The following is a 12777-nucleotide window of genomic DNA, read 5'->3' as shown; positions in this document are numbered from 1 at the left end:
ACAGGTCAGCTTGGAGGGGCTTAGTTTGAAAAGGGTAAGCAAATTTCCCCTCAGAAAAGCTGTAAAATCCTGGGATACTGAGTGTGTGTTTGTGTGTGTAAGACATAGTGTTTGTGCCAATAAGAAGAAAAGAGAAGGGGGATAAGGTGGGAGTGAAGGAATATTGCAACAATGATCAGGAGGACATCTACTGTTAGGGTACGTTCTTGCACAACTGTACTATGTCCTGACTGAGTCACGGTTGCAGTATTCTTAACAGATGGTTGATTCCCACAGCTGTAGAGAGAGAGAAGGGTGGCAGGCCTAAGAGGAAAAAAGCAGAAGAAGAGTCCAGGAGGCTAGAAAGAATAGTTCTGGCAAACACTGCCCTGGATCTGGAGGAGGTGTTTAGCTTGTAGTGTTTTGTGACCAGGTAGCTGCTACTAAAGTGGACCTGGTATCCACCCCCCCCCCCCCCACTTGCAGAAAGCACCTGATGAAGCCACTGCTCAAGTGGAGTGTGCTTTGGCCATATGGGTAATGTTTTTCCACAGTAACAGTAGCAGAAAGAAATAGAGATCCAGGAAGCAACAGATTGTTTGGAAACTGGTTGTCTTAACCTGGAATCCATAAAAGAGACAAACAGCTGATGTTTTTCTGATATCCTCAGTTTTGTCCAAGTAAAACCTCAACTTTCTGTGAATGTCTAATGAGTATGATATTCTTTCCCCCTTATTTTGAGGGTTGGAGGAAAACGTAGGCAGACTGATTGTTTGGTTGAGGGTAAGCTCACTAACCACTTTTGGCATGAAGGATGGAATGGCCCTGAGACTCACCCTGTCTTTGTGAAAGATGGAGAAAGGCGTACAGCCATGAGGGCATGGAGTTCTGATGCCCTGCAGGCTGAAGTCAAGACCCGGACGAGCACTGTTTTCCAGATACAGAATTTGAGAGTAGCTGAAACAGCCTGTTCAAAAGAGGGTAGAGTGAGCTTTTCCAAAACCAAAATTAAGGTTCCAAGGAGGGGGTGATAGGTTTCCCTGGGCGTTTAAGAGATAAAACTCCCCTCAGGAAACGCTAAACCTCAATCCTGGTCAGGACACTGGGTCCAAAGGTAGGTAAGCAATAATGGCACATACATGAGCCTTAATGGACAAGTAGGCCAACCCTGAATGCAATAAGTCACACAAGTGTTGGAGTGCTGTGGGGGTGTCCACTAGAAGAGGTTCAAGTTTGCACTTAAGGCACCAGATGGAAAATCTCTTCCATTCTGGTATTGGGTTTCCTGGCTTCTAGAAGGATTCGAACAACCTCTTCAAAAAGTGTATGTCTTGCTGGGAATAAAATCCTATCATCCACAGGGTTACACTGAGTGAGGACAGATTGGGATGAAGGAGATGCCCTTTCTGTTGGGTGATTAGATCTGGTTTTGGCAGAATTCTCCAATAATTTCCCTTTGATAAGGGAAACAAAAGTGGGAACCAGTGCTGTCTTGGCCAGAAAGGTGCCAGAAGCAGGAGTTTTGTTGATTCCTTCTGGACCCTGAGAAGGAGCCTTGGGAGCAGAGGTAAAGGGAGTATGCGTAAAACAACTTCCCTGTCCATTGGAAGGAGAAAACATCTGTCCTCCAGGCTAGAGGTGATGGATTCCTTGGGCAGTAAAGTGGGAGCAGATAGTGCTTGGAGGAGGCAAAGAGTTTATCTGAGGAGTTCCCCATCTGTGAGTTATAGCTTTGAATACCTCTGTGTTCAATGACCATTCGTAAGGGTCCTCCAAGTCCCAGCTTAGAGAAAGTCTGCCAATACATTCTGTTGTGAGGGAATGTATATCGCTGTAACAGTAAGATTCATCTGAAAGGCTAGGTGCCAGGTCTCCTGTGTCATCTTCTACCTCCCTGGTTGTTTATGTACCACGTCACAGTTGTGCTGTCCGTGTGTAACAGCAGAATGCCTGGTTTCCAAAGACGAGAGAAAGTCCGTAGGGTCTGCAGAAGTGCCCTCTTTTCCTTTAAGTTGATGTGTACTTTGAGTACACAGGCAGGCCACTCACCATGGACTCTGTGGTCTCCTGTCCAAGCCCCCCATGAAGCATATGTAAACAGGACTTGGTTGTGCAGGGCTGGAATGAATGGGAGACCTGGGCAAAGTGTAAACTGGTTGCTCCATCTTGATGCAGGGAAGAAGGGGAATGTGGGTACTGAGAGGGTGACAGTGCTGAGACCACACTGACATCAGATACTATTGTATTTTCTTGATGTGTAGTCTGGCAAGGGGCAGCATAGGGCTGTTGGCAGCCATGAGTCCCAGGGCCCTGACAGCTTGTCTGACCAAGCAATGATTCTTACTGGAAGGCATTAGGAACTTGGCTAGGGAGGTAACCTTCTCTTGAGGAATTTATTTAACATTTGTTGACCGAGAAAGTCCGACTAGGACAGAGCCTATTTTCAGCAAAGGCCCGGGGATAAATGATTGAAACACGTCTTTGGAATGTGGGAGGAAAATGAGTACCCGGAGGAAACCTACGCGAATGCAGGGAGGACATGCTGACTCTGCACAGAAGGCACCCCAGCTAAGAATTGAACTTTAGAACCTTTTGCTGTGAGGTGACAATGTTAACTGCTGCACCACTGTGCCAGCCATAGAGTAGAGGCATACATGTCAGATATGTCCAAACTGCATCCCAGAAATGTCAGCTGTTGGGTGGGGATGAGCTGGGACTTTCGATAATTGATGGTGAACCACAGAACAGTCAGGAGTTGCACAGTATAATGAAGGTGCTTTAGTAGAGTGTCCCTGGATAAAGCCTGGACTAGAAGATCGTCCAAGTAAGGGAAGACTTGTATGCCCTGAGTGCAGCAGAAAGCCACTACTGAAGCCAGAAACTTTGTGAAAACAAGACCAAAAGGCAAAGCAGTAATCTGAAAACAAGACAACCCAGTGAAGAGCCTGAGCAATTTTCTGCAGGAAAGGCACATGGGATATGAAGATAAGCATCCTTTAAGTCTAAGGATACCAGAAAGCGTTGAGAAGTAGGAAAGCAATTTGTAAGGACAGCATTTTGAAGGAGGGCATTTCTCAGAAAGGTGTTTAGCCTGGACAGGTCGAGGACTGACTTCCAATGACACTCTTTCCTTGGGACCAGGAAGATCCTGGAGTAAAATCCCTTTCCTGAATAGGATGGGGGGCCTTCTTCTATGATTTCCTGGGACAGTAAGTCTTGCACAACAGGGTCTAGCAGGTGTATCTAGTTGGGAGGAGGAACTCCCCCAGGAGTTAGTGTGGCCTGAGAAGGGTGAGTCATAAAGGAAGGTGGCTTCAGAGACATGACTGCCTTGAATAACCCCTGGGAAAAAGCGTCCATTCTTTCTCCCTGGACCCAGAAAGGGATGTTTGTTTATTTTATTTTACATTTGTTAACTGGGGGTGTCTGACTGAGCCGAAAAGGCCCTTTTTCAGCAGAGGCCCGGGGAGAAAAGCTCCACATAGAGAAATTACAGATACATTTTTACAGTGGTGAGAACAAACAAGTAAATCAATTTAAAAATAAAGGTAATTAATAGATTTGTGGTGTACAGCTGAAATTTGGAACATAAGTAGAATAAATACATACATAGTACACAGGTACAGTACATACACTGTAGATTAGCCAGTGTTTGTGAGTAAGAGTGAAAACTATTATCAAGTACTCTAGGTTTAGTATGTGTACCTTATCCGCTTTCACTAGCCTGGGAAGCAATCATGGCACTGCCAACTTTGCTTGAGATGTTGCCTAATGAGGTTTTTAAAGGAGGCTTTGGATGATGTGTTTTGTATGCTAGTGGGGAGAGAGTTCCATTTTTTAGCCAATGAACTACTATATAGTGCGTCTCCAAAGCTATTGTAGCTGTTGGTGACTTCTAGTAGTAGTTTGCTTGATGATCTAAGAGGCCTTTTGGCTGTGATGATGTACTAGGTTTCTGAGGGCAGGACACTTATTGGGGAGGTAATAGATAGAATGACAGAGGCAGAGCTGACTGTAGGTTAGGAGGTTGGGCAGTTCAAGCCAGTGGAGTTCAAGCCATGTTGAGTGTTTAAGTTTTTGCTTTTTTAGGGGCTACATCTGCATGAATCAGCTTAGGGGGTTCTGAGTCTTGGGGCGTTTTATTCAAGAAACTGGGAATCTCTTCCCCCACAAAGATCTGAGGGATTTCTTGATGGCCCTCCAAGATAATGAGCCACAATTTGCTGAAGGACTCAATTGTCTACAAGGCTTCAGGAGCTATATTGGCCTCCAGCAGGGTCGCAGTAGAGGGCTCGTGAGAAGACTATTAGCATACTGCAGGTTTGAAGTATGTCTGATTCTAAGATGATGGCAGGAGAATCTCTCTAGTATCAAGTTTTTTCTTAGGCAGGAGGCAGACTTCTGAGCCTTCTGACATTGTGGAGTGGGCCAAGCATTTCAGACACTGGGTCTTGAGGAAGGTGTTAAGTGTGGATAGCCTATACCGTAGGGTTTTTGGAATGAATGAATGACAGATGGAACAGAATTTATAGTCATGTTCAGGGCCTAGACAGAACAGATACTTATTGTGCAAGTCTTTATATAGAATTTGTCTGCTGTACTCACATTTACCCCTCCTAGCGGACATTTAACAACCATTAGCACAGTCAAAAGTTTAGAAGGAAGGATACCCAGTGGGGCACTTATCTGATCCAACAAGCAAAGCTGCATTACCAATTGACCAAATGATTACAGTCCATTGGATGCAACGACCTGCAGTCATGCTGGCGGCAAGACAGTCTGGGGATCTCATACATATGTCTGATTTTACACCCCAATGCCTACGAACTGAGGTCATCACCTGGACATAAGCCCTAGGAAGGTAAAGCTTTGGTACCCCAGCTGGACATTAGTGAGTTACAACCCATCTGTTAATAATACTAACACATTAACTCAGTCAGGACATCAAGTGTCAAGAGCTACTCATGGCTTATTACACACTTCTCCCCGTGAGGTGTTTTGAACTTAAGTTTCAGTATAAATGGCATCTGGGGTATGCAGAAACAAATAAAGGAACAAACACAATTTAAAAACAGCATTCTGCCCTATCAGACAAATTAGAGAGACTGTGATAGTGACATTCATAACAATCTTTCTTCTTTAACACAACCTTATTTGGACAGATAAACTCTGTGCTGTATGCAATATTTATATAATACATGGAAAGCACTAATTCTTCACTGAAATTCAAGAAAAATAATCTTGTACTAGTAGGTTTCATATATAAAAAAATAAGCTACAACAAGCTCTCAGTTATAACTAAGTGACGTTTGCACTGAAACACACACACACACACACACATTCTGCAGTCACCAGCAAGGTTTTAACAACCTTAACAGATCCGAGACACGCTTCATCTCAATCTCTTACTTCCATAATCAAAGACAAAACTGAAAGCAATCTGGTCCCAAAGCTGGAACAATTTTTTAAATATAAAACCTAACGTACATATAACATACATTTTCAATAGTATGACATTCTATTTATCATCAATGTTACATTTGTTAACAGTAACCCACAGCCCTTTTCTCAAAAATCACCAAGTTTTGAGAAGATACATTAAAGTGCTGACTCACAATCAAGGACAGCTGAGAGAGATGCAATAGCTTTACAAGCTGCTGAACATTTCAAGATGTCATACCCTTTTTTCTAATTGGTTATATGTTAGTACAGCTAAAACTCTACATGTACTACAAAGAGTTATGATTAGATCTCCAAATGTAGCCACCTGTTATGTGTTCTTGAAAAGGATTCAGGAAACTTACCTCTGAATTTTGTGAAACCATTCCTGATCACATAAAACTTGGTTGTAATCAGAAACTCGCATCGCTCTCTCTCTCTTTCCCGTTTACACACCATGTGGAACATTAGGCAAACAGCACCTTTCAGCACTCGTTTCTGTAGCATTTATGGGTTTTATGGGCTCAGGTTGCTAGCTCAAGGTTCAACCCTCCTCAGAGGGTGCACCACGCACACTCACACCTAGGGCCAATTTAGTGTCCAATCCACCTAATTCATGTCTTTGGAATGTGGGAGGAAACTGGAGCACCCAGAGTAACCCCACGCAAATGCAGGAAGGACATGCAGACTATGCACAGAAGGCACCCGAGCCGAGAATAGAACCATAGAACCTCTTGCTGTGAGGTGACAACGCTAACTGCTATACCACTGTGTCGCCCAAACACGCATCATAATCCTTTATATTTCTCCTGTTCCTAGGATATCCAGACCCTCAAAAAAAATGAATTCTGTAGAACTGGTTAAGAAGCAGACCAGCTCTCCCTATATACCTGATCAGCATTATAGTCTTAAGCTTCTTGCCGTATATTCCTTTCTACAGACCCATTATCATCTAATTTACTGCTTGTACAAGCCTGTTTAATCTAACCCTGCATCCATCAGACAAGCAGTGAAACTGTCAGGCAACTACAAATCACAGTACCCACATCTACAGAGAGCCCTGGGTTAACAAAGGGGATTATTGGTTTACTGCCTCACAGATATTTCCATACCAGAGACTGCTAGGAAGACAAGGATTCTATTGTGAGATGTTCAGGATTACAAAGGCTGGAAGCTCTGAATATTAAGCCAGGCATATATAGTTTTCTGTCATTATGCATACCACCCCAATATAAAGGTGAGAATGCCATATATATGGCACTTCACATTTCCTTCTCATTGTATCCATTTATGGTACAGATTCCAGTAAGTGGTGACTGATTAATGAATCACAAAAAGACTGGAGCCACAGCTGATCAAGCTGCCATCAGCCACAGCAAGGCAACAGCTGAACTAACATCAAACTGACATCTGTGAGGTTTATGAAGGTTACATATTAAGACAAGTCTGACACAGTATATAGCTTTATGTGCACAAAACCATAGCGACCAGTATTTTTATTTTCTGAGTAAACTTGTTGTAGATTAACAATTCTTTTGAAACCACTTAAATTTCAAGAAGAGAGCCAGCTGCCCGCTTTCAAACTGCTACAAAAGGCCATAATCCTGTACTTCGTTCTGCATCATTAAGTGAAGCTCCAGGTGTGTGCAAGAGATGCCATACTCAGGCAGGTAAGGAAACATTTGACAGGTAAAATTAGCAGCAACCTACAAACACGATGTTAGAGGAAAAAAATACTCATTCTGTCACTGAACCTATGCTGTTTTAAGTCGTAATATCTACTACTCTCTATATATTACAAAACAAAGCCATTTTCAATATGAAGGAAGTTAGTATCCAACTACAAAACACAAATGGCCAACAGGTGGTGGAAAAAATAGCTATATTTAAGGGAAAAAATGCATGCACAAAATTCTGCTCAGGTAAACCAAAGAAACAAAATTTGATAAATAGCACTTACTAGAGATAAGTTGTCCCACAGTTGGCATCTCTGGAGAAGTGATAGGAACAGGAGTAGGAGATACTGTTGTCACTGGATTTGATGGTGTGAGAACAACGGAAACCTGAGGTATAGTTGGGGCAGGCTGGATTGGCTGAGTACATAAATCCCAAAAAAAGAAGATGCACACAAGTCATTTTTTTTTACTTTGTAAGGAAATGTTAAACAATTATGTAAAACAGCAGTCTGGAGAACAATTTCATTTTGCCTATGATTACTACTTTGGTCTCAGCACAGTCACGCATTGCAGAAAGGATATTATAAAAGAAAATGACTGCCACCTATGCAAGATCCTGCACCTGCTCTGCATAGTGATGCTGGTGTTAGTGGTGTTGTCAGAGTAGTGAATAAGCATGTGGAACAGAGAACCAAACAATCTCTTCCAAGTGAGCAACTGCAATAAATGCTGCTATTTGTAAAGGCTTCTGAGGAGCACTCACAACTCTAATTTTCCTGTAGCTCTGGTTAGTACAGACCAATTTTCTTTCCTTATCTCCTTTTATTTCGACATACTGCTTCTACAGTTCATCTTAATTTCAGGAATTTCACTCCACTAACCATATCTACTTGTGTATTAGTTGAAATCATATTCAGGCTGGATCGAGGCTACAGTATGACTATTTACTGTCTAAATTAACTAATTAAAATCAGTGCCTTTTACTCTTGATGGCCAGTATTTTGTTTTGATGGCCCACCACTTCCCATTAGTATCTGGCTCTTTTTTTAATGGTTGCAGTGCAGTCGGTGTAAAATCAAGGCATACAGACCTTTACTTTACTTTCTAAGCTAAAGCAGCACAGAGCATTGGTTCAGAGCAATAAAGCTGAATGTACAAATACATGAACTTTGAAACTGCCTCCATTTCTTTATACATTTACTGTACAGAACCTTTAAAATGGGTGACCCCTTGATATAACTTTCAGAATGACTCAGGCTGACTTACTGGTCCCATCCAACACTTAAATGTTAAAAGGGGGGGTACTTATTGCATAAGAACAGCAGCAGTTCTGCATCAGATACACCACTGCTTTTCTCATAGTTCAGCAATGTGGTATTTAGTACTGTGAATTGTGTCCTTTGACAGGCTCGGAGACACACACACACACACACACACACACACACACACACACACACACACAGACACACACACAAACACGATAGCTATGCATACCTGTCTTCCTTTGCTCTATTACTGTGATACTCAATGTATTATCTCTATATATTAGACTGTTTCACATGGGAGTAATGTACACGGAAAAAAAATCTTTGTAATGTCAAGAAGCATTTCTGCAGGGGGCTTCACCCCCACCCCTTGCACAAAGAAAAGGGGTGGGGTGCTGAGCTGCTCCCCACACCTCTGCTCCATGCATACACTAACTGTGACATCACCGTATTTCAGAATAAGTGAAATACTCTGATGTACTGCGGCTTGCTGTTCTGAAGACTGCAACTACTGCCCCTTACTAATCAAAAGGAACCCTGCTGCCTAGCATCCGTGAGTCAGGGATGCGAAGAACAGCTGACAAGGGAAGCTTTTTTCATGATTTTTGGTATGCTACTTAACGCAGTCGTAATGCTAGGTGAGCAGAAAATGGCAAAATCTGTTTTCCTTACTTAACAGAGAGCAAGAGAAGGAGAGAGTGGGGATGCATGAAAGAATTACATTCGATTGATGTCAAAAGGATATAAATAATCCTAATATGCCCTTTAAGTGAATTCTCTATTTTACCTCAACAACTTTCCTATCATCCTTCTTCATGAGCTGTCCCATGCCCTCAAGGCTACCTCTCTTGAATCTCTTTCCACCACCCATTCTGGTAGTCCACTCCATAGATCCACAATATTTACTATGAACAAGTGCTTTAACACATCCTAGGGGTAGTATTTCTCTGCAATTTGATGGCCATGCCCATTCCTCCTGTCTATGTCCTTCCTGTTCAGGATAATCTCACCACCTCTTCTGACATGTTCTTAAGCACCCACATCCTATCTCTTGTTGTCTCAAGTGAGAACAGCTTAGTCTCTTGTCATATCCTTTCCTTAACCATCCCATGCATCTTTCTGGTGGCTTTACGTTGGACTCCTTTCAGCAGTCTGATAACCCTCTCCTTGTACGGCCTTTAGAACTGCAGTCAGCTTTCAATATGTGCCTTAATCAGATAAACTAACCTTCTGTTTCTAGATACTATACCCTGTTGTTGTTCTGGCTGCTGTCCACTGGGCAACAATTTTGTTGCAGATGGTCCAGCCCATGTGTGATTTATACCACCAGATCCTTTTCTTGCTCTGCTGTCATCTGTTTTAGTCCCCTTCACCCAGTATTTCACAGCAGGAATGCTGTGGTCCACCTGCAGTACTTTGAATATGTTTCCAAAGAAACTCAGCTGTCACCTTTCTGAGTTCTGGGTCAGCCTTTTCCAAATCCTTTCTTAAACACTTTTTCCACCACTGTCCCTAACTTTCAGTCATCAGCGAAGATGGTGATATTTCTACCATTCTCTCACATATGACTGAAACAAGCACACTGAAAAGCAATGGCCTAAGGATAAACATTCCTTGCACTACTTTGCTAGTTACCTTACTTATTCCTGACATTGTCCTTCTCACTACAACCCTTTGTGTCCTACCATTCAACCACGGAAATATCCTGTGTTGGACTGAGTAAAGGTCTAGCTAAAGTGCAGGTAAATCAAACCTAATACTGCTCTTTTGTCAAGTGTTACCATAATCCAGAAATACCAGGGTGAAAAGAAAAAACAAACCAAAAAGCACTTGGCCACAGGATAAGGATCCACAAACGATCTTCACTCAGTAGTAGTAAAACACTTCTTTAATAAAATTCCACCTCCAAGCGATAAAAGCACAATAAGAACACAGTAGAGTTAAGCGCTTTCACCCAGTCCAAATACCAGGCTTCTGGTAGAAAATCTCAGTCAAGGGATGTGCCAGCAGTTTATCTTATCTCTTTGCTTTATCCTCCATTACAGGAGCCAGTTCCCCTCAAACTCCCAAAATCTCTATTCCGATGTCTGATCATTGCTTTCACCACTCTTCCCTACCTCCATTCCGGCATGGCATCCTCCCCTTGCTTTAAAAAAAGTATTCATTCGGTACCTTCGATTTTTCTCAGTCTTCCATGACCTACTTTCCATCTACATTCAGCCAAGCCAAGCATGTCCCTCCCATCCTTCTTTTCACCATTTACTGACCTCTGAAAAGTCAAGCAATATATAAATTAACAACTCTATGCACTAAAACTTAACGTAAATATCTTAAATGAACATACTAAATGTAGTTTTTATATTTTCAAGATTTTTTTAATTGGAAATAGCCATAAACTACTGTTCTTAGCACACTGCTAGTTTTATTGTACTACTACTACTACTACTATTGTACGTACTGTCTCTGGCCTGGGTTATGGCCAAAAGGAGTCCTAGGAGCAGTTTGCTACACTAGCTAACAAGGAAAAATAACATACACATAATTAAAGAAGCACTTGCCTTCCCTCTTTGACCCGTAACTACTTGTCATTTAGCTTTTAGGTTCATAGGTAACAATAAGCAAACAGTCTGCAGACTGTTACATGTTTAGCCAATAATCAGTCAGTGACCAAAGGTGAAAATCAAACCCTGTACCTTGTGGCTGTGGGTAAACACCTTAACTATATGCATAACCCACTATTCATTGGACTTATGCTTGCTTCCTTCAACTCCCCACTTCATCCATTCCTTTTCTGTATGCTCCATCTTTCTCCTGGTTACTAGAATCACCTTCCTGTGTAGCCACAGTAGGTTTCTTCACTCATCTTTATCTCTTACTCATACCCTTAACCAGAGCACAGTGTATGGCATCACCGATCCTTTCCAATAGTTTGCTTGCTCCCCACAGGTTGTCCCGAGTCCCCCACCTCATCTCTGACCCCTCTCTCCAGGCCACCATACTCCATTCCCCTAAAACTCTGTATGTTTTGTATTCTTACCTTTTCTCCCCACTCTAAAACACACAGTATTCTATATTCTAAAAGCACCTTTACCTGAACAGCTGACTGACGATCTTGCTGTCCAAGACTTCAGTGAACTGCTGCTCTCTCCCCACTCTGGAAAATGTAACCTCCCACTTTACTCTCTGTAGATCCAGATCTCCCATGACCATCAGCTACTTCCTGCTACTCCTTCTTTAGTCTCTCCAGTTGGTTATTCTCTCTCAATAGCTGTAGGAACCGATACACTACATCAATCTGCCAGCATCACCTCGTTCCGCCACCTTAACCATCATGGCATTTACCCTTGGTTCTTGGTTGGTCGAAAACAAAAAGCATAAATTTCAATGGTTACCTGTTTATGCTATGGATGCCAGTCATGTTGTGGAGTCTTGGTGTAATCAGCATCAGGGATTTCCCTGGAGTCTTCTAAAATATAGTCACGGTAGTTCCTTCTGGTTATTTTTTAATGCTGCTTCAATTTACACTTCTGGTAAGTTTCTAAGGGAGAACAGGAACGTCTGACATAAAAGTTTAAATTCAGCCAACGGATACTCCAGCTAGCCAAGATTGTCAAGAAATGCAGGCAGTAGATGCTTCAGTGCTTTCCAACTCCTTTATTGTGTGAGTTAAGGCAGATGACAATTCTCTAAATGCTCTGTACACCTGAATAAGATATCCTCTTAAATATCTATAATATAGTCACCTAGCTATCTATATCTATAATATAGTCAGTCACCTGAATAAGATCTCCTCTTAAATATCTATAAGAGACACAGTACAAGTTCAGATATTTTAGTCTTTCATAATGACTTAAATTTTCACATCCATGGATGCTCCTGGTATATTTCCATTGTACTCTTTCCTGTTTACTCATGCTTGTTTTCTTACAAGGTTTCCATGCTGTTATTCCATTCTCAAGTGTGAGTCTAATGTAGTAAAACAAACAATTACTTCATTTCTGATTTCCTACACTTTATTAATCTTTTTATACAGACTGCGGTGGTGGTGCTGCGGTAGCGTTGTTGCCTCACAGTTAGACGTTGCCCGTTTGATTCTCAATTAGAGTGTCTTCTGTGTAGCGACATGCGTGAATGGGCGTTCCTTCGTTGAAGGTTGTGCGTTAGGCCCGGCAAGCCAGTATGTAAAAATCTACTGCCAATCATTAGCGGACCGGAGTTCCGCTGTGGCAACCCCTAACCGGGAAAAGCCGAAAGACACAAACAAACAATTAATCTTTTTATACAACCTATAGTTCTATAACTATCATTAACCAATTAGCTGATAAGATTAGAAAAATTCATAGCTGCATCTACCCATATGCCCAGGTCTTTACAATGAGTCTATAGTTTCAATCACTGTATGCTGTATTAAATATTCA

At 42.0% G+C, this 12777-nt stretch overlaps 1 protein-coding gene across 2 annotated transcripts in view; it reads right to left on the bottom strand.

The window, feature by feature from the left end:
- Positions 1-12777, bottom strand: part of POU6F1 (POU class 6 homeobox 1) — a 438794-nt gene that overhangs the window by 116896 nt on the left and 309121 nt on the right. For both annotated transcript variants that reach the window (XM_044083449.1, XM_044083450.1), the window contains exon 10: positions 7379-7511. In XM_044083449.1, coding sequence (XP_043939384.1) covers positions 7379-7511 — 133 coding nt within the window. The remainder of the gene's footprint in view (positions 1-7378; positions 7512-12777) is intronic.

Source organism: Protopterus annectens, chromosome 9.part0 (assembly GCF_019279795.1).
Source record: "Protopterus annectens isolate FY-2018-M chromosome 9.part0, PAN1.0, whole genome shotgun sequence".
Taxonomy (NCBI): Eukaryota; Metazoa; Chordata; order Ceratodontiformes; family Protopteridae; genus Protopterus; species Protopterus annectens.
Note: the sequence above shows the minus strand (reverse complement) of the source record. Positions and strands in the feature narration are given on the sequence as shown.